This window comes from Labeo rohita, chromosome 22, assembly GCF_022985175.1.
Source record: "Labeo rohita strain BAU-BD-2019 chromosome 22, IGBB_LRoh.1.0, whole genome shotgun sequence".
Classification (NCBI taxonomy): Eukaryota; Metazoa; Chordata; class Actinopteri; order Cypriniformes; family Cyprinidae; genus Labeo; species Labeo rohita.
Window position 1 is genome coordinate 42,811,304 of NC_066890.1, and position 23,933 is coordinate 42,835,236.

General features: G+C 36.6%; 1 protein-coding gene across 1 annotated transcript; it reads right to left on the bottom strand.

Annotated features, from left to right (window-relative positions):
- Window positions 1-1,199: 1,199 nt before the first annotated feature.
- Window positions 1,200-20,717, bottom strand: ccdc71 (coiled-coil domain containing 71). Its single transcript, XM_051095007.1, has 2 exons — window positions 20,617-20,717; window positions 1,200-3,773 (listed from the first exon to the last, which is right to left on the bottom strand). Exon 2 carries the CDS (start codon window positions 3,730-3,732, stop codon window positions 2,728-2,730), a length of 1,005 nt encoding a protein of 334 aa, XP_050950964.1. The 5' UTR covers window positions 3,733-3,773; window positions 20,617-20,717; the 3' UTR covers window positions 1,200-2,727.
- Window positions 20,718-23,933: the final 3,216 nt, after the last annotated feature.

A 23,933-nucleotide genomic window follows, 5' to 3' on the forward strand; every position in this document is an offset into this window, starting at 1 on the left:
CGGCGAACAGCAACCCTTCACCGGCTCAGATTTCAGCGACATACCGGCATGAGAATTAGCACTATTTCGGTTAAAAACGATTACAGAGAACGGTTGAATACACCAAAATTAAAATTCTTCTTTAAATGTTACATTTTTTATGTCTAAAATGTTTGTTAAATGAGTTTAAATGTATGTAATATTGTAACTATATTGTATTTATCTTGTATTTTGTCCATGTGTTCTTGCTTAACAATAAATGTTCATCTTTTGATTATTGCTGTTGTCTCTAGTAATTCTGTGTGTGTTTTTATACGTTCCAGTCCATTTTAAGCCAGCAATATAATATTTTAAACAATAGCTGAGCATGATTGGTAAAAACATTTAACCTAAAAAGCTGGGTCAAAATAATCCAGCATGTGTTCTGTCCAATATTTACCCAGCGCTGGGTTGCCAAATAACCCAAGTTGGGTTGTTTTTAACCCAGCATTTTTTTTAGTGTGGGAAATGATTGGTGCAAAGCACAGAAAAACAGTTTAAGCATTAAAAAATTAAAAAAGGAATTTGTTATTGTGTGGCAAAACAATTTAAGTTGAGAAACAAACATGGTTTAACATATTAAACATTTATAGGCACTAGAAATATTATCATCTGAAATCCTGAGAAACAGCAGTAAAAATAAACAACAATCTTACTCCCACAGTTTTAGCGTCAATATGGCATTAAAAACAATGCGTTAGAGGTTTTAATACTTAAGGCTGTTCAGCACATGAAATGGTGTCTAAAACCCCTCTGTGGCAGCAGCATCAGTATGCCAAAACACACCAATGTTCAACAAACAATTAAACATACTTATAGTAATAATCACAATAAGCAATTCATCTGCTAAAAAACATCTGGCAAGTTCATTAGCCAAACAGTAAGTCATTTACGGTTGCCAAGCAACTTGGCATATTAATATAAAATTGCATGTACAGTTTGCTGGTGTGTATATTAGCTATTTCAAAACGTCTTTGAACATGGTTTATCCAGTCAGATTTTAGAGCAGGACTCACATTTCTAAAATGGGATTTAACGGCTCTCAAGATTATTGGCCGTAACAACATTCAGCTGTGTCCAGGCCTCATAAAACAGCTAATGGAGACATAATTTCTCTCACCAATACCGTCGCCTGTTCTTTTCAAAAATGAAGCACTGAGACTCCAGTAATCCACACCAAACATTTCTCAAACATATTTTAATTCACAACTCGATAACAGTAACTAAAGATACAACACTGACATTTACAGCTTTTGAGTGTCACAGGTTCAACTGGATGAAAATAAAAACTGAACAGGAAAACAAACTCTGCTTGTATTTTGTGTGTGGATGAAAGTTATCCTTTATGAAACCCACTTGTTGGTTAATGCACAACTTAAATTTAATAATGATTTTTGACTTGTGGCACCAATAAAACGCTGCATTGCCATCATCTACGATAGTTTGAAACAAACATTATCAACCAAAGGCCTTAGGCGTTAACTTGAATTTCACACATCTCTTCCTCTTGTGCACAAAAAGCGAGCGTCCTTCCTGTTGTGCCCTAAAATGATTGCTCTATGCACATGAATCAACCTCAACAAATAAAACCTGGTGAGCCAGAACACTGACCTTAATAAAACACCTTGAGCAAGATTTACCAGACAACCTGAATGAATTTGTCCTTTTCCAATTAGCTTCCTTCAGAAACCACCTTAATTAGTGCTGGATCAAAACCATCCCATTGAAGATCGGTTTGTAGTTTTCAGGATTTGGTTAAAAGGTGATCAAGATGGCCACAAATCATTAAACATAAACATGGACCAACCAATTTATGGATGTATGGAATGAACAATGTACATAATTAACTGCAGGAGTAATGACAACAACATTTTCTTATTCAAGTGTTTGAGGTACGTTCAATCAATGGACAAAGCAAGTCCACCGCTTGACGGGATGCTGAGAACTCAGAAAATGAAGCAATTTTTTGCAATTCTTTGTGGTCATGGCACCAACAAAACTGTAAAGAAAAGAAAAAACAGGGTTGGCACGTTAAAAGAAACATTCGAGGAATTTATGAGAAGTGGAGTGCAGGAAGAAACAAGTACATCGAGAAGGAAAGAGTACAAAGATTCAGTTAAATTTCACTCTTCTCAAAGAATAAGGCCATTTATTTTGCCCTGAAATTAAATTAATATGCAAAAGTGCCCCCAATTTTAAACATGTTAGAGTCTAAACAAAAATATCATATGCAGTCTATGCCGGCAGACTAACATATTACAAAACTGGTGATGTCAGAAAACCGGGGTGACATTGACATCAGCAGGATCCAAGTACTCTACAAATTCAGTCTGTTCCCATGATCCAGTAAGACAGCAGTCCACGCCCACAGTATTCCAACACAAGGAGCATTCTGGGAACTGCATAGTCATAAATAAGGGTTTGTTCGTCAGTCCAATCCTTCAGAAGTTAGATAAAAATACACAAAAGAAAGGTAGGTTGGGATGTGTCAGGAAAACAAAATACTGTGAGAGCAGGAAAAAAAAACAAAAAAAAAACAAGCATCCCATCTTTGGATTATGATGTCAGTAACTACTTGACGATAATGCAAAATTTGGAGGTAACTGCAATGCTCCCATCCAGAGATACCCTAGGGTTTGTTTCCACAAAACGCAACTCTGCAAAACTTAACAAAAGAGGAAACGAAACGAAAAAATCCCCAGCAAGAGTCTATACAGAGTCAACGAGGGGATGGATCTGTATCACAGGCGACAAGTTAACTTGCAAGATTTTCTGTGCCTTCCTCCTCACTTCCTCGTCCGTGACCGAATCGTCTACTTTTATAACCTTCCATTCAAGACCATTGCCATTCAGTCTAGAAACGTCTCGGCCATTGGTGAGCGTCGACTGGGACCAGTTATAGCTTTGGAAACGGAGTCTCCTCACTGAGCCATTGTCCACAGTTTCAATCTTTTTATAAATGCTACCATCTTTAAGACTGAACCCATTTTGGCAGACGACCGGAGCAGAGTCTCCAATGAGGGCGTCGTCTACTTTGAACGGACATGACAAAACACGTTTGTTGTCCAAGGCAACTACGTTCGATATCTGACTGCCGTTTTCCGTCGGGGAGTGCGGAATTCCAGAGAGATCAGGTGGCCGTCCCAGAGCAAAACTGGGGGCGCTTTTTGAATCCGCACCAAAATGAATTTGCAACCTCGCGGTGTGGCCTCCCGTCAGCCCCTTTATGTTTGTTAGCTTGAGGCACTGCTGTGCTTGAACAGAATGTTTATCTAGTGCTGTCGACGCAACATTCCGCTTGAGACGGTCCACCGAGAGATTGGTAAGCAGGATCTTGGGTTGGTTTTGGAGAATGTCCTTTGCCGCTCGACTGAGCATCGCGTAATTCACATCCTTGCCCTTGCCCAAACCTTTCCGCCCTCGCTTCTTGCAAGGCTTCTGCACTCTCTGAACCTTGCTGCCGATCCTGGAAGTGATTGGCTCTGTGGTGCAAGATGTGTATCCGTACACATCTTTGCTCCTCAAAATCACAGGCTTGGCTCCCTCTTTTCTCAGCTCTTGAAGAAAGGTTGCCATTTGTCTCTCGCTGTCCGACAGGTCCTTGGACATGGGGTTAAAGACCCTCAGGGCCTCTTCGAGGGCAGCTTGTCCAGCTGGGGCAAATCTGGCCCAGGAATGGACTACCCTCCCCATGCCCTGCTCGTCAAAATTCATGGTGTACCTTCACAGCTGGTATGCATAAGGACTTCAGGTGTCTGTAAATATGAAAAGGATATTAGGGTGGTCATTTATAAGTGCACACATTAATTACAGTTTATAGCATCTAGTATGAAAAGCAGCATCTTAAAGGTAAAGTGTAAATTCTGCAACAATAACAGGGTTTTCAAATAGGGTTCCCAGTTGATTGAAAAAACAGGTAGCCCTGTCTAGGGCTGCCCCCAAATAGTCGACTAACCGTTAGTCAACAGCAAAAGGCTTTTTATTAAATTTTATTAGCTGCTTAGTCACCGAAATAAAAAGGATTCCACAATCATGCAGTTCGTTAACAGCTGGTCTATGTGGTAAGTTAATATAGTACATCAGACAGGACATCCAAACGCTCACCTATCATTCACTGACCTCAAATATGACTTTTCATCTGAAAGATGTATGTAGTAGCAACCTTACATGGCCACTCAATCCAAAGTTGACCTAGAAAAATGTGCGCTATTGAAGTGTCAGTGCAGAGTGTGGAAGCTCAACAGTAGCGGGCTCACTTCACGACAGATGGAGGCTCCGGTGTGGGCACTTGTCCTTAAAATACTCTGTCATTTTGGCCATACAGATAAGAGTAATACATCTTTAGAATCTGTAAAGACTCTACGTTTATTTGTGTGCACTCACAATAACAACGAAATGTTGCACTTTCTGCCTTCTCGGTCTCTGTGAACTTGAGTGTGAAACTTTGAAACTTTTACAGACTTGAAAAATATATCTATAGAGAGTGAAAGGTCTACTTTCAAATGAACCAATTTAAATAGAAAACCAGAAAAATCTTTAGTCGAGGGCAGCCCTAGTCCTATCCCAAGTGCACAACATTAGTTGAGCCAGTTTACACTCTTCTGTAAGTAGAGCAACTGTTTAGCAATTTCTGCACATAAAAAAAAATTTGCAAATTCTGTGCAACTCTAAAACACTAGCAGTTCAACATGGTTGGCCGTAAGTTTGTCTGAAAGGTCAGTGTTATGATTGATGTTTAAAGTACTCACTCTAAATTACCCAAGCCAGTCTTGACTGATGCAGTTTGGCAAACAATGTTTTTTTTACTGTTTGCTTTGGGTCAAAACAGTACCATGACTCAACTAGACACAGCATCCTAGTTATGCAGTTTGAACATATTGAAAAATGTCAGTTTTTAAACATTTCTTTAAAAGTGCTCTTGAACTACAATACTTCAGAGAAGTAGAGCTTGTATTGGTAGAGTTTGTATTCCACACAAAGTTGCATGAATAACTGTGTCAAGAACAATTTGTGGTTTTGAAAATTACTTCAACTGTGAAATATGCATTGACAAGTGTTGAAGTAGTATGTAAAGTATTAGCCTGATGCTGTATAAATTTCCTGCGATAGCAGATGACCTACAGAACACTGGCCCACTCTTTCTTTGCAATCTGCTCTAATACCCTAAGATGTTTAAAGAATATCTCTATCCATGGGAAATGGATCTGAACTCACTGCTTGCCACTTCAAAACAGTTCTACAGTTTCAACCATTGCTTTAACGTTTGATGGCCATAGCTTTCTGATTATAGTTTAAACATTGCATCTCCTTCATAATTTTTATAATTTAGTTCACTGAACAAACAAATTAAATGTTAGAAATAAAAAATAAAAACGTAAGATCTGCAAATTCGATCCAACAGAACTATATTGAGAACATGACATTTGAAATAATTCCACATAGGAAAGAGCACAGTGACTTGCGAGGCTTGTTGAATGTTTTACTTCAATGGATTTGGCACTACGCCCATGATAAAATACCAAGATGCATCAAGAACAAAGTGAATTGTAGGGTGAATTCCACTTTTAGCAATTAGGCATCAGGGGATTCATGATTGTCTTCAGGGCTGTGTCTGAATTGCGAATCCCCTTGCCATAAAAACTACAACAGGACTCAATAAATCTGGAAGACGCACAACACCATAATGCAAGTAATAGTAAACAATCAGTTTAAACGTATAAAGTGATATGAGTAATCTAACTTTCCTTGATGTTTGACTTATCACTGTACTATAAAAACATTTTGTAGGTTTCAGATCTCAAACACTTTTGTTACTCCAGACACAGCTTTCAACGAAACCAAACATGCAAAATGACTCATTTTCGACTTCCACGTTTTTATTACATAATAATACATCAGCACAAGACTTCCTGCACAGATATTGATCAACATCTACTTCTACATCACTACTTTCTTAGCCATGGCTATCTGCAAGTTAGGGATCTTCTGTGCAGTAGAAAAAAACATATTATATAGATTACTGGACTAAAAACAACATTACCTTCCAAAGGATCTTATTTTTAGCAAAGTGGCTGTTTATTTTCAACTATGTGAACATCTTAGTCAAGCATTATTTGTTTTAGAGGTGCACCGACTGATCGGCTTCTAAACGGTATCGGCCGATAATCGTATTATGCGTTTTAACAGTTTTGTTTAATAAAATCATACAATTACTTGCTTTTGATACTTTATTCGAACTAATTATTATTTTAAGTAATTTTAAAGGCTATTGTTCACTTAGGTCTATTTTTATTACCACAGAAAAATGTATTATAATTATCCAATTACTCGATTAATCGTCAGAATAATCGACCGATTACTTGATTACTAAAATAACCGTTAGTGACAAAGTCTATATAAAGGCTAATTTCACAAATCAAACTCAAGCTAACGATGTGCCGGCCATGGAGGTTTGGCATGACATGCAGCGGCACCGTTTCAATGACAAGGAATTCATATTTCTTTATCTTAATTTGAAAACTTTATGTGAGATGTAATTTCATGTGCACGCTCTCTTTCGCTCTCAAAATGCACAAATGACTTCAAATCACCACATTGTGTCTGCACCATAATCAAGCTGCACAGTTGACACAGAATTATCAGTGCAATTGTCACTGCATCCTATTTTTGGCCCGTTCAAAAGTATTTGGTCCGTGTTGAGTTCGTATTTCATTCAAACAGCACCAGAGTTTAATGAGTCAGCTTAAAATAATTTGTACCCTGGCTGCCTTAAAATTTTAAGTTCAGTCAACTCAAAAAAAGTGTGTGTTTATTCAACTTGAAATGTTAAATTATACTAAGTGACAACTTAGATATTTGAGTTGAATCAACTTAAAATTTTAAGGCAGCTGGGTTACTTACCCCTCTGTTAAGTTTAGCAAACAAAAATATCTAAGTTGTTACTTAGTACAACTTAACATTTCAAGTTGACTAAACTTATTTTAGTTGACTGAACTTAAAATTTTAAGGCAGCAGGGTAACAAATTATTTTAAGCTGACTCAACAAATTGTGTTTTTTATTTTTTTTACAGTGCAAGGGTTCAGATGGCAGCGTTTACATAATCAAATGAAGACTTAACCCTAAGTCTTTAAAGAGATCTTCCGATTTAAACCAGAGAGATGAAATTATGGTCGGAAATGGCTTTTTATTTCTAAATAGTCAATACATCATTAGTACATATTATAACTTGCGTTTCTTTTTAAGTCTTGCCAGTGTTTAAACCATTCAGCACTAGCACATTCTCCTAGAGATAACGTGCTATGCAAAGTTAAAACACACATATAACATTCACCTAGCACCTGCACTGTCGTTCTCACTTCGGATGACGCAATTACCCCATTGTAAAAACAAAAATGCACCGCATGATCAAACATTTAGGTGAGATAATTACATTTTTTAAAAATTCTAAATTCTAAAAATTCTAAAAATACTAAAAATATCCCCCCACAAGAGTCATGTGGGAATTTCCCACATTTTCAAAAATGAAGTCCAAGCCCTGAATGAATGTCTGTAAAAAATAAAGTATCACAATTAATAACTCTACTTGTTATCTGTGTATCTGTGATTGTACCAGCAGATACTGCTTCATGTGATCAACGATCAGTGTAGACAGAGTGCAAGCACACGGTTTCCATGTTGAAAAAAATAAGTAACACACTTAGCAGATATTCTTGTATTGCGCAAGTGTGAAGCTGTGCTTCAAGGATTACCTGTCTTTATATCAGAAAACCACGGCTGTGTTCCTCTTTGGCCAGATTAAACCTTGTTGTAGCATATATATTTTACTATATTAATTACTTTTTAGAAACCTTGCATTTTCCACTCCGTTTAACTGCTGTTCTTATATTCAAATTAAGCACTGTCTACTGGTGCGCACGTGCTGCAATAGTGATATCTGCATTGTGAAATGTTGTCACTTTTAATTGATCTCGGCAGCAATAATAGTAAAACGTAGTTTTTAAAAGAGTTCCACATGTGTTACTTATTTCACATGCAAAGATGTTACCCAATCACAGCAGTGGGCTCCTACATGCAAGTCTTAAAAGAGACCTGCTGATTTTAACACGGGGCTAAAAATAATGGTAGAAAATGGCTTTTTATTTCTAAATGATTTATTTTGAAGTTGTTGTAAAAAAATAGTACAAATAGGGCTGCCTATAACTAGGGCTGTCACGGTTTCTTTTGTGGCACCCTGTAAAAAATGACTGTAATTTATAATGGTAAAAAACAATTATACTCTAAATTTCATTAAAAGGTCATCTTATTATTTACAGTATTAAAAAAACAAAAAAACAAAACATAAATTGACATTCACATAATTCCCTTCATATTTGTTTAAAAAAAATAACTTTTTAAAAATCAGTTATTTACATTAGGTAGGGCTGCAGGATTAATCGATAAGTAATGGAAACTCAGAACCTCGAACCAACGTACAGTAATTTTCCTATGTCGGTTATTTGTTTTTTTTGTTTTTTAAATCCTGTTTATTCTTTCTCATTCATTAAAAACGTACTACCGCGTGTGTAGCTGGCACTATACGGATGCGTATGACCACTGCGCTCACATCTTTTGCAGTGTCTTGTAGTTGGCACGTTTAAGTCAAGTTAAGTTAAGTGCAGCATCTCTCATTAATGTCAATTCCAAAATAGTGGACCAACCAGAAAACCAGGGGAAAGGCGGGGAAAGTGTTGCAAGTTTTTGTTTAAAATAACATGTTGGCATGGCAACTTTTGTATTTGATGGCAACAGGGTGGAGTAGGCATTATTTCTTAAAATGTTTTAGATGCAAATACGTATTCTGTGTGAGTGGCCAGTAAAAACAGAAAATTACCTGCTCATATAGTGTGTATTTTAGTGTCATGTATGTTTAGGGATGGGTATCGTTAAAGTGCCCCTATTATGCCATTTTAAAGGTTGCTAATATTGTTTTAACAGACTCCCAAAACAGGTTTACATGTATGCAAAGTCAAAAAACAATTCAGTTCCCCCCAAAATAGATTTAATTTTACCCCATTTCTAAATGATTCATAAACGACTCGTGTGAAGCAGTTCGAAGAATCAGTCTCTCTAAACCCCTCCTTTCCGTGAGCCCTCACTGCTGTGATTGGTCAGATGGCGCAGTCCTTTATGATTGGTCTACCGCGTATAGCGTGTCGGAGAACGAAACGTCCATTGCCATAAATGATTGACAGCCCTGGATATTTGTCAGTACATAGAAAAGATGGCATCGATTTTACCATAGCAATTCGAGCCGGAGTCTGACGATGAAACGCCTGAAGTGGCGGATCGACAAGTTAGCACAGTCTACCGTGGAAAGTGCTCGCAATTTGCTTATGTAAGCAAACCAGGCACACCTCTATGTTGTAAACGTCAACATTGTATAATGCATTAAGGCGGCTTTCACACCGAACGCGGAAAGCGCTGGGTTCAGTGCAGCCCTTCTGAGCGCAGCAGCAAAAGTTCATTTGAACAACTCATTTGAACTTTGTCCGCAGTGACCGCTTTGGTTGAGGCAGAAACAAGCCGTCCTCGCAGGGCGGAAGCAATTGAAACGAATGGGTTTCATAGCACAGCGCTTTTCGCATTCATTGTGAAAGTCGCTTCGTGCGCCATCCTTTATCATTACTCTAATGAGACAGACAGACAGTAAAGCTGCATCAATCACAAATTGTCAGACTACAGTCGGTCCACAGCTGAACAACAGAACTACAGAAGCGTGATTTCGCCGGTTAGCATGACATGTTCAGGGTTGTTACACAACATAACATACACAACTACCTTTTTTTTTAATGATCGCTAGAAAATACAATCCTTGTAGATTCATCTTTTGGAAGTGAATATAAAACAATCTTGCTCACCGCGTATGATACAGCGTCTTCTGTATAATGTACGTGTCAATTTCCATGTGACGTAAACCACATGGAAATTTTACTGTGTTTGTGGGCGGGCAAGTTGTTCACGACGTAGAACGTGGGCGGACATTATCCAAATGTGTTACTTTGTGACGTATGGCCTTAACAGAAAAAGATTTAAATTCCTGACGACTCGTTAAGGCAAATGTGAACCGACTCTTTTCTTTGATAGACAATAACTTTATTTATCGTGCACTGTCGGCTTCACAACTTTGCAGATAGTTTATGTTCACATACAGCTACATGACACACTGCATGAAAGGACATATTTGAAAAGGCATAATAGGAGCACTTTAATTAACATTGCTTCATATTATGTAAAAAAAAATATATAATTTAATGAAATGTATATAAAACATTAATTTGTAAATGCACCAGTGTGTAGGTATTTTTTATATATTTTTTTTTTACATGCAGAAATTGATTTTGGCATGCATATGATGCGTACATATGATACGCATTTTTGGCGTTTATATGATATGCAGTTTTGACATGCACATGATACGCAATGGCTTGGCATGTATGTGATACACAGTTTTGGCGTACATATAACACACACCCACCCCACACTCCTAATCCAAACCACTGCGTATCATGCAAAGTCAATTTCTACATACAAACAGAACACCAAATAGAAACAGAAACTCGTGGTAATGATACGCACTTTCATGAGATTGTGTTGACACATCGGATTTTCTCACAGCTATTCAAGTCCAAGACATAAACTGTATTTACCTGAATACTCTTCAAGCCGGCCACATTGACATATGTGTGTGTGTTTGATTGCTTGGACACAAACTTGAAGCCCAAAGTGTAATTGGTTGTCCATTTTGGAGCGTGCACACACAGTTCAGCTGGGAAAACAGCATCTCTAACCTGGATTACTGTCATTTCAATGTTTTATCAAACATGTCCTGCAATTTATCAACAGTAAAGACTGCATTTTACAACAATCACCGTTTGTGCTGATTCTGACGTTAAGTTTGGGTTTTACGGAGGAACGTATGCACACCGCTGTGAAGGTAAAGAAGTTGAAAGAATAACATCGAAATCAATAAAATTTGCTTAATATCACAGCTCAGGCCTAAAGTGTAAGCAGACTTTTGATTGTTTAGTTCTGTCCTCTGTCATTACAGTTCAACAGGGCTTTCATATTGCACGCTCTGTAGCTCCTCTATTGCGATCTCTCCTCTGAATTGCGAATAGCAAAAATGCATCATAGACAAATGTCCCAATAGTACTGCATATAAAAACAGGTGGCGACTCTGGAGAGATAGAATTGGCAACATAATGTATATATAGCAATAATAAATGTATTTTCTTAAACTCTCCAGTACCGATAGCAGAACTGTTAACATCAGAGTTTATCGATACTCCAGTCTTTAATAATTTAGCACCAGGGCCGATTTAATACCGGGTTTCGGTACCCATCCCTATGTATGTTACCATGATGGTGTTTTGTATTTGTGTGCCTTCTATTTATTAGCATTTACTTCAGCTTGAGGAAAAGCTACTTGTGGAGATCTTTTATTCATCATGTGACTCAACGTAGCTGCCACCGTTTTTAGCGATATGCATGAAAACGATGTTTCAAGCAAAGTGTGCCCATTGATTCAATGCATTGACCAGTGTTGACGCCAGTCATAGGAAATCCCCTTAAACATTGAAAGGATATTGCAACAAAGATATCGCTTTTACCAATATATTTTATCTAAGAATATATTTTACCATATTTTACATATTTTCTGTCTGTTTAGGCTTGCTAAGAGCAAATCTACAAAACTATCAGCAGAGAAAAACAATGTAGATGAATTATTTTTAGGGAATGCGTACAGCAACAGGCAGATTTTTAATTTGTTTCAAGCATAAGTTAAAAAAGTGAAATAATCTGGCAGCACAGTAAGACAAAACACACCAGATACAATCTATAAAAACAAGTTTTAATATCCTAAGCGGCATTGCTTCCCAAGTAAATTTATGAAGCCCCGTGATGATTGATGATCCAAATCATAAAGGGCAAGGAATGCATTTGGGACATGATACTCAATAAAAAGCTAAGAAATGAATGGCAATATCTACATCTCTAAAATTACTCAATTTTCATACCAATAAGGAAAAAAAAAGTGACACCTTGGTGTTGCCTAGGCACTAGGGTGACAAAGCAGTCCTATAGAACAAAGGTTTAGAAGAACAGATCAATTCTTCTCTTTGTTTCATTCTTGGTTTGAATGGGACTTACAAGACTTGCAAGATACCTGCTTCTGAAAACAAGCATTAAAACAATCATGAAGATGCCATTAGCGTAGAACTCAACATTAAGACCGTTCAAGTGCAGATGAATCAGATCTGTTTGACTGATGAGTTCACTCATTCAAAATGGATGACCAGACAAAAACACACTGGGACTGAAGGGCATCTATAGTATCCAAAGTCCAAATACTTGCTTTGCAACCAACCAATCTTTTAAACCATGACAGACACGTCATCATCAAATTGACCAAATAGGACTGTGTCACTCTTGGTGTGAACAGACCTTTTGTTTGACCATTTGTCCAGTCGTGTTATTACTAAATTAGCCAATTAAATTTATGCAATTCACACAATGACCACAAAAAACAACAATCAGCAACTTGCTCTGAATATGCAGGCTAAAAAGTTCAGATTAAACTACTTTTATGCGTAACAGACAATAGGGGACTGTTTACATCAAATGTGAGATGAATCACATCTATATCTGAAAGGTCTATTGACACAAAGGGCAAGATTTTCTAAACGGGGCAAATTAGTGTTAAAGTGCAATTCCATAAACGGGAGAGGAAAATTCTATGTTTGATTTACTGACAATGCACACATTAGAGAACACAGACACAGCCAGATCATTTCCATATTGACCAGCGCAATCTACCAAGAGCAGCGCAAATTACCACCTGCTTTAAGACATGCTTTTTCGGGGCATTAAATGGCGCAAATACTAGCAATTTGACGCAAATGTTGTGTCATTTATTTTAATACTCTCCTGCCATAAATTTTGCGGCTGAAAGGGAAACTCCTACTAATGTAAATATACAAAAAATATGCAAAAATAATCGTGTCCGTGCATTTTCAGTGCTAAGTCTTGACTGCATGTGAATTCTGGCAGTACAATTTTAACACCAGAAGGCGGTTTGCGCTGGCACAAGCTGTTAGTACATCTGCCCCAAGAGTGATAAGTGTTCGCCAGGCTAAATGAAAACTTTGTTTTACAAATTTGTTTTAAAAAATTTTAGGCAGGTCTGGAAACAAAGAAGATGGAGAACAAGAAGTGCACGAATTTAAACCATGATAATATGCAACCCTGGACCACAAAACTAGTCATAAGGGTAATTTTTTTTTTAAATTGAGAATACTGAATAAAATGAATAAATACGATTTCCATTTACTTATGGTTTGTTAGGATAGGACAATATATGGCCGAGAGACAACTAATTGAAAATCTGGAATCAAAAATTACATTTTGATATATTTACAGTAGGAAATTTACAAAATATCTTCATGGAACATAATTTTTACTTAAAGGGATCATCGGATGCCCATTTTCCACAAGTTGATATGATTCTTTAGTGTCTTAATGAAAAGTCTATAACATGCTTTGGTTAAAATTTCTCAGTGGTAGTGTAAATAACACCTTTTTTACCTTGCCAAAATCAGCTCTGCAAAAATCATCCTGTTCTGGTCGAGGTTGCTTTAAATGTTAATGAGCTCTGCTCGCCCTGCCCCACCCCTCTCTTCTCTCTGTGGAGTGACGAGCCTGTTTATTTTAGCTGCTTTTAGCCATTAGACCTGCTAACTAGCACGTTATTAGGAAAAGCGATCGCAAAGATTCAAAAAAAAAAAAAAAAAAAAAAAACCCTTATACTCACTTCTGCTGTAAGTGAAGCTGGATCACAAATGATTCACGCAAACATGGACAGATATATGTGGATCGGGAGGCGCACTCCATTTACAAACAAACGTAATCTACTGCATCTTCAGCGGCTCAGATGTCGGGAGTAAATGACGACCACTATGTTCATTATTACATCCGGCAACACAACACCTCAACTGCGGAGATATTCTTGTCTAACTTACATCCGTGCTCTGGCATCGAAACAACTAACTACTTACCTCAGCTGACAGGTCTGAGGTAAAACGCTCGTGTCAATCAACTATGGTGGGAGCGGCCTCTGTCAGTGTGACGCCGGCATCGGAGAATGGCTCGATTTGAAGAAGGGGATATTATTTCTACAGATTAATTCAAAACCACTGCATGGATTTTTATCATTATAGGGTAGATGTGTACATACATTGCCAACACACATTAATGTTCAAACAACATGTAAAAGTGAACTTAGCATCCGATGACCCCTTTAATATTCTAATGATTTTTGGCATTAAAGAGAAATCAATAATTTTGACCCATACATTGTATTTTTGGCTATTGCTACAAATATACCGGTGCTACTTAAGACTGGTTCTGTGGTCCAGGGTCATATATGACAAAAGGTATGGCTATATAAATGTGAAAAACAACACCAAAACACACCAGGTTGCACAGATAACAAATCCAATGGTAAGTGACAAAATGGCCGCCACTAAAACACTAGACTGCGTATCAGCAGTGGTTCATGAAACAGGAATAATCTTGTTGGTCAGTTTTCTCTAAATATACCTGAATTTTTCTGTAAAAACAACAAAAAACATTGGATTGTCAGTATGCAAATGTTTGCACCTGGTGCGAATGGGACCACTCACAAGTGTTCAGCCAGGACAGATTGTTGTTTACATCTAGTATTAACATGTGTTGCCAAAGTGTCTCATTTAACCACTCTCATTTTCAAAAGTTTATGTAAATTGTGTTTCAGACATGTTTTGAACAGATCATGAAACCTTTTGGATCCTGTTTAAACTTGTGTGTAGCCCCATCCCAACAAAGGGGAATGTTAATACTAGCTGTAAACAACCGATGAATAGCCTAGCTAAAGATTTAGTCGTTTTGAGGTACTCAATTTAATTTTCAAATGTAAATGAAACTTAACTATTCACTTCAGGACAGGGAATGTTTTAAACATGTTTCGTAGATAACCTATTACTCTAAAAAGCAATTTTCCAAATTCCAGAAATTTTCCACATACTGAATAGATGTTTTGAACTAGAAGTATCGTGTATGAGAAAGAATCATTAACTAGAACTTACTGGTCAGTGAGGTTTTTGTTAATTTGCAAAAATTCATACTGCATTCTCTCATCAACGGAATGTTCATCCTGGGTGTGAATAGTTCCTTTGGAATGCATTGTTTCTATTTAAAATTTTGTTTGTGGTGAAGTCAGAGCTACTGAACGGCAATTCTAAGGGCCACTGTCCTGTCTGGTTTTGTGCCAACCCTAATCAAACACACCTGAAAAAGCTAATCAAACTCTTCAGGATTAGCTGAACATAAGAGGCAGCTGTGTCTGATTAGTAATGGAATTGTACGCTGCAGGAAAGTACAAAATATGCAAGCACTTCTAGTAGGGCTGGACAATCTTGTAGTTTTTTTTCCGAAACTTTGATTAATTCACAATTTAGATTTTTTTTAATGTGTAACAAGTGCTTAATCTGTAAATTACGAGGTCCCGGAACAAAGCGGGGTGACGGATCTGGCATGTGATTAGAGCAGGGAGAGGTAACGGAGCATTCGCATAATCACATTGGTGACAATTTCCAGGCCTGGAAAAGATTTGGAAAAGTCATGGAAATTTATTTCACAAATCTCTGTATAATAGAATTATGTCCTGAATTTTGGTGGGGAATTGACCCTTCGCAAAAGCCCACCCTATTTAGTTTAGTCTCAGCTTAAAATGTTGTTGTTTTTTTAAAGAAATTCAAACAAACAGCATTTTGTGTCTCTTTAATGTGTCGTGAAAAATTACTGTATTGCCTTATTATATTAATCGACACGTGAATCGATCGTCTTTTTTTATTTACTTGAAGCACGAAATGAACATGAATGAACATCAGAACGCATTTTATTTTAACCGCTGAAAGACATCAATATACACAATTTCTCAAGTTTCAAGTCCACCAAAGTTAATCTACTCTTTTGTATGATGTGTTTATCGGACAAAATGGCTGGATTCTGCGTTATGATTGGTCAGCTTGCCTGTCAATCAAGCTGTTTGCGTACAGTCACTTGTGTGCATACCGCATAGTTTCATTCCCACAGCTTTTGAGTTTATAGTGAGGGAAATTCCTGAAAACATTTATTTAATATAACATGTATTTAATTAATTATACATTTAACTAACATGTAGGTTGGATGAGTAAATAAATCCCCACAAATTACCACATTAAATCAGTCATTCGAAAACCACGCGAGTAATTTAGCTGCACCATATTTTCTCTATTTCACTCTCTCAAAGCGTGCTGTGATTCAAGACTTTTGCCTGCATTTCGGGACTGTTGACAGAATTGTCACTTGCCTAATTGGGTCATGGTTGCAACACAAAAATGTGTCATTTGCACATCTTTTCAAGTCTTTATACGCCTTTTAAAACTTCCGTGGTCCAGAGGCAGTTTTCTGTGTGCTCACAGTCATATCTAAAGTCCACAATGAGTTATTTCTAACAGGTTGTTGTGGTTAAGCGGAAATGTTACTACATTTCTTTGACACCGTCTCCATGATGCTAACACTATTTCTACATTACGTTCTTTCACAGAGTGCTCTCACACGTGAGTGGTTAATCAGGCACACCATCATGTGGTCAGGCAATATTGTCTCTTAGGATGTGTTCACACTTGTATTACGGTTTGTTTGGTTTATTTGGTCCAGACCAAAAGGAAAACGATACATTTGGTCCTGCTCCGTTAAGCATTCACATTGGCATATTTGAAAGCAAACCTAAAGATAACAAACCTAAAGGCATAGTGATATGTTCACAACCTGATTGGTCGGGTTGAATGATGTATATTTCGTGACGGAAAAGGTGGTTTCAGCTTAACTGCTCAGCGCCGCTGTAAGTAAAATACACCTAGTGCCGTCTGCTGGACTAAGCGCGCTCATTGTTGAGTGTACATGATTTCATTTTCACCACCTGAGAACTCACAAAAAGCTCATAAAAGGCACTTTGTTGCTCCACGTTTGCCCTGTGCTATTTTTGTTTTAGATACACTTGTTCCCTTCATGAAATCATATCGCATAGTGTCGCATTTTTTTCATTACTTCCTGTTTTTGGTTTGTTTAGAATTATTTGGTCTGCGTCGCATTCATATTTCATTCCAACTGCACCAGAGTTAGTTTGGAAGCAGACCGAGACCCATCTTTGTAGTGGTCTCTGTACGCTTATTTGGTGCGCACCAAGGTTTGGATGGCAGCGTTCACACTTACTCAAATAAACCGCACTAACAGAGCAATCACATCAGAGTTCGTTTTAATCGAACCAAACATGAAAAGTGTGAACACACCCTTAATTATTATGCCACTGGTGCAATGACAATGTATTGGATGCATGCGTCAACATTTGTATTGGAAATCGTGCTAGCTTAATTTAAGAAAAAATACAACCAGCTCTAACTTCTAGCTATGAAACCTAGTTCATGCATTTTGCAAACACACATTGGTTTTCCATTCATACCACTAGGAGTGCTAGAGCGCTAACAATCTTTTACTGTCAGTTTTCCCATTTGAAAATGACCAAAAAGCACACGATAGCACACGTAAATTACAGAGACTATTTGAAGTCTGCATTTACATTTGCAAGATGTATTTTTTAAAGTGTTTGCTCATCCGCAATACGTCTAAAGGATGTCTCCTATCAGATGTCAAATAGACGTCTATTAGATGTCTTTAAGATGTTTATGATTTAGATTGTATGTCCCTGATAGTACACGTACATCATGGAGATGTCTATTTGACGTGTGCATTTACATCTGCAAGACGTACTTTTTAGAGTGTTTGCTCATCTGCGATACGTCTATAGGACGTCTCCTATCAGATATCAAATAGACGTCTATTAGACATCTTTAAGATGTTTATGATTTAGAATGTATGTAAAACTGACATCTTATAGATGTCTGTCAGATGTTTGTACACAGCAGATGCTTTCCAGATCAAGTGATCTTTAACAGACATCTTGCAGACGTTTGTGTGCTGTCTGGGTTATTGACAGGGTGGAACAATTGTTTGAAAAGAAACATGGTGAGCAAGTTGAAAGTTGCTAGTTAAAAAAGGAAAATCTGGGAAATTTATCATTAAATGTATCATTTATGTACTGAGATTTTTTCGTTAACAGCATTCTTTAGGCAATCAACAGAACCATACTCTTACAATCTGTGTCCAAACATTAACATCTATATTAAGTATGTTTCTTGCCTTAAAACGTACAAGAATGCACTGCGTTTGTAAATGTAGCGCAAAAAAACACAACTTGCTTAACAGAGTGTAATGATTTCATGATAAATTGCTTTAACACATATCAAACCTACTAGAATCTGCATGTCGCAGAGATATTTCTTCATTATGAATGAATGTTAGTATTGAAAATGCATATAAACATAATATTTCAGTACAAAAACAACCTGTAACACAATGCTACATTGCATTTTAACATAAATGCTTATTGAGATTTAACGTTTCCTGTACATTTACACTGCCAAGACACCTATTTGATGTGCGTTTTCATTATTTTTTAAAGTATTATCATCTGTAATGTTTAGAAAACGTAGTTTTTAGAAAATAATCATTCATCCTGCATTATAAAAACTGGAAAGCAACGCAAGCTGAGTTTAAAAGCTTTTTATACTTTGCGATTTAACAGCAGTGACAGATTTTTAGTATAGTGACGCACATCAGAGTGAAGTATTTTCGAAAAAGAAATGTTGGATGGGGACATGGTTGTGTCTATTGTTAATTGGATGAATGCAGGTGTGAATCAGAATTCGCAGTCAACTGTAAGAAAGGGGTGGGGTTTAGGTGCACTAAACAATTTTAATTAGGTGCACAACCACTAAACAACTTAGTTTAACATAAGTCACGAGTAGGGTTGCACGATAAATTGCATGCATTTGCCATGCGCATCTCGTCAGTAAAGCTGGTTCTGTGATTAGTAGTAAATCTCCATCATGTGCTTTCAGTTGGAGCAGCATTTAATACACAGAGCTGTAAATCACCGACAAGCTACGCAATATTGTGTTCATAGTTGCAAATGAATCACATTTGATTATTAATGCGATTTTGCGCACCTTGTCAGTGATTTACGGCTCTGTGTATTAATTGCCACTCCAGCTGAACCCACATGATGAAGATTTACTACTAATCACAGAACCGGCTTAAAACGCTGTTTTAAAATGAAAACACACTAGTGCAAATAGGGTCTTAGATTAACTGCATTTAGAAAATAGATCATTTTGTAAATTTCAGATAAATGTATGTGAATTTTCATTTCATGCTGACTGTAACTGCCATTCACTGTAATGTAAACAGTCCATGTTTACCCAACCCTCAAATTCATGAGATCAGTCCTTTGTCTTAAAAAAAAATGACACTGCTCTGCCATGTTGCTTTTCAAAATATTTAGCACAGGTGCGAAACACTTTTGTAACAACCAAAAATGTCCCTACAGCAAATTTTGACAGTGCAACAAATTAAAATTACACAGATAGAATACAGTTGTGCACCCTGTGTGAATAGACTCCTAAAAAGACCTTAAATAGCATTTATGACATTTACTATTTAGAGAACGCAAATTCGCTTTTTTAAAAACGCTAAGACGGTTTTCCGAATAAACAGAACTTAGCGCTACGATGCGTTCGTCAACAAACATCCTGGCAATTTGATATAGTTGTGACTGGTCGCTAATTAAGCTTATTGCGATTACACATACTGTAAATAGTAAATTTGTAGTTCATATACAAAACTAATTTTATTTAGTTGAAAAGTAATTTACCTAAACCACGAAGTCCAGCACATTATAACAATTTCATGCAATTTAACTAAAATATAGGCATGCCTTTTGTTTCATGGGTTATTTGTAATGAAATCTATCATTTACACCTATGTTTGTATTTGAATTCACACCACATACATGAATACAAGCACGTTTTGCTAGTAGCTAGATCGCGCAGCGCCCCTAAACTGCGATACTTCACGAGGTTTGACGTAACCAAGCGCATACAAAAATACACAGATCCGGTCTTTACAAGCTATATTAATCTTCCTTAGCAACCAAAGCGTTAAAACAGATCGAATGATATACAAGAGGCGAGATGATACGGCGAAACCATAGGTTTGTAGCAGTAAACGTCAATAATTCAGAATTACATTCAATAACATTTCAAATGGCGATGCAACACAATACAATAGAGGAACGTTCAGCTGGCGAAAACGGGAGATAAACATTCGTCTAATACTTACCGGTTGACTATTACCTCGCGATTGAACAGAATAACACCGTTTCAAAAACAACAGACGTTTTTCAGACCCACTTTGGGTGTCTACTTGAGAAAAACTAATACGCAAAAAGCCAGGCTAAATGTAGTTGAGCTTAAGCCTTATACGGTGTCTTTATGGCGAGCCTGCTTGAAGTAAATGTCATACTGCTGTAACACCGCGCTTCCTAGTCCAAAGAAAGACGTAATTTTTAAATAATGTCTTACCTTTTACCGAGTCCCTTCTGAGAGCATTGAAATGAGAGCCGCCGAGCTCTCTGCCATGAAACAAAAATGGCTCTCAAAGCTTCAGAGGGGGAGAGTTTCGGAGTGGCTGACTGGAAGAAGGGGCGGAGCTATCGCGAAAATAGCTAGCTAAGGTTAAAAATTGTTTATGTTAAGTACAAAAGAAGAATTTCATGTTGTTGTGAACAATGGTGAAGAAATATGTTTGGAATATATAAGCAGAAAGTGACCACAGACTATTAAATTATTAAACATTTATTGCATAACATTAATAGTAATATAGTCACGAATTGTCATAAATAGCCTGGTATACACGTGCATATATATAAAATATAAATTTAAATATATATGTAATTAAAAATGTGAAATAAGGGCGATTACATTCTTACAGGAGTTGTAGTTTAGTGGTGGGGGATGGGCAAACAGGAGCCCAACCCCCATGAAATGGGATTGAAGAACATGCTCAACAATAATGATGGCAATGTTGGAATTTACAACTTTGTACTAGAAAAAATACAAAGAAACACCACTTGAAGTTGGACTTCCAAGCTTGTTTTTCCACAGATTTCATACATATTTGTCAAGTTAACATGGCAGCTCTCATGGCAAATATTAACCTTCCCACAAAATGCGATAAGAAGGTTTTCTAGAGACTTGAGAGGAAAACATGACAATTATTGTCTATATTGATAATCGTAGACCTGCATATCAAATACTACCATAGAATTGTTTATCCTTAACAGTTTGGTTGCTAGGAAATGTTTTTGAAGATAATGAATAGCAGTGCTAATGTTAGCATTGCTATGTTGTTTCCTCATGACTAAATCTATTGGGTGATTAAGCATCTTTGTGATCACAAGGTGGACATATCATGAGCTTGGAATGAAATATTTGAAGTAAACATTTTCTTGACATGACTGTTTGGTCTAGTAGTGTTGTACTAGTCAACTGGATATGTGTTTACCTAGTTTAAGCAACACTGTTGCTAAGTCCTAGTGGCTTTTGAAGAGAGATAATCCTATATAGCTCTTCTCCTAATTATTTTTCACTCGTTCACTTTGTTTTTGAGGGACATTCACTCAATCCTCTGGACGGCGGCCATTTTGTGATTTGGTGGATGGGTCAATGGCAGTCAACACAGAAATTAGGGCAACATGTTCTGCAATGAAGAGATTTAGATAATGTACATAAATGAACAAAGAAGCATTAGCATTAGCACATTAGCATTAGCTTTCTTTGCTCTTTTTGCAGGCATGTGGCGTAGTTGCAGCATCTACCAGCAGTGGCTAATGCTATCATGCTAACCAGCTAAACCTTGGTAGTGTTAGCTTTGTTGCAAGCTAAAGTGTGTCCCAGTAAAGACATCTTTGGTGGGGTGCACAACATTTAGTAACTACAGTATTCAGATCTTGTGGTTTGTTGATGTATTTCTGCCACATGTCGTCAGCGAGGACAAAATTGACACAGATTTGTGTTAAATGAGGAACTCAAGTTTTATCCAGAGACTAAAATACCACAGAGCCTTGGTAGTTGGCTATTTTTACTGAGGTTAGTGAGCAACCACCTAGCAACCATCCAGAGCACCCTAGCAACTGCATAGTAATGTGCTAAAAACAACCACATTGCAACGCCATGGCAACCACCTAACATAATGACTTATACACAAGCAAGCAAACCCCACTTACCTTTTCTTCAGAAAAACAAATTGCTTGAGCATATTAGACAACACCAAAATAGAACTAACACACCTGCACGTTCAAAAACACATCTTACTGGTAGAAATCGTTTTTAGATTTGTGGCAGCACCACATATCCTGAGTAAATTAGCAATAAAACCACAATGACAAATGCAAGCTAACAATAATATGCTAATGATGTTAGTCCTAATAGGCCATGCTATTCTAGTAAGGGTGAATCTTAATGGTAGAAGCCACTGTATGAAGCTGTTATTGAGCTATTATTGAGCAGAGTGTCTGATGAGACAGTTAACAACTTCTTTATTGGTTAGTTGACATTATTTGTTTAACTACTCATACTGCTAGTATTTTCAATGTTAAAAATGCTTAAAATGTATACTCACCCCCAAAAATACACTATTGGTTGATGAGTTCATGTTGCTATGCAACACTACACAAACAAACAGACTGAAATTTCATTTGGTGTCACTAGTGGTAAAGAAATACACACTACAGCGTTAAATGTCATATTTACAAAAAGAGAAGGTTGTTTATAGATTTTCATAAGTTCAAGCTTATGACTAATACACTAAAACTCAATGATACATATATTAGATCTGCCTTGAATGAGGCTTTTATGTCAATATTGAAGGAAAAGATGCTAAAAATGAACATATATAAGCACAATCAAATATACTTAGATAATCCAGTTGCTATTTATTTAAATGATTGCATTTGAAAGAGTGGCACTGAATGTGACTTAAAATATTCCATTAGAATATTCAATGGAATTAATTCCAATAATAAAACAAAAGGTTCTTCCAATGAAATGTTATACAAAGACATCTACAACCAAATAAAAACACATAGTGTATAACGAAACACTTGTTTTTAATGCGTAGGTCAAATTCATTACACACATGAATGATTTTTCAAGTTTTCAAACCATTTTTTGGATGCTCTCAGCTTCAGAGACGCTAACTCTATGGAAGCCCATTTCTGCCAATGAATAAAAAAAAATAAAAAAGGTAATTGCAACTTTTTTTCTCATGAATTGAGAGATATAGATTCACAATTGCGAGTTATAAAGTCAAAATTATGAGATATAAACTCAGAATTCTCAGAAATTAAGTCAGAATTGTGTGATATAATCTTGCAATTGCAAGTTTTTTTCTACAAATTCTGACAATTTTTTATAACTGCATGATATAAAGTTGCAATTCTGACTTTTTTTAGAATTGTGATATAAATATGCAATTGCAAGTTATTAAATTATAAATGTGAGATAAAAAATAAAATAAAAAAAATCATTCATGTCTTCATTAAACTCGTAACTGCTCAAGGTCAATTTTACCAATAAATACGGTTAATGTTTAGAAAAGTTTTGCATGATATAAACTCGCAATTGTGAGTTATAAATCAGAATTATGAGATAAACTCACAATTCTGACTTTTTCACAACTGCGTTATATAAATTCGCAATTCCTAGTTATAATGTCAAAAACTGCGATATAAACTCGCAATTCTGATTTTTTATTAATTGCATGATATAAATTAGCAGTTGTATGTTATAAAATCAGAATTGTGCGATATAAATGTGCAATTCTGAGAAATAAAGTCAAG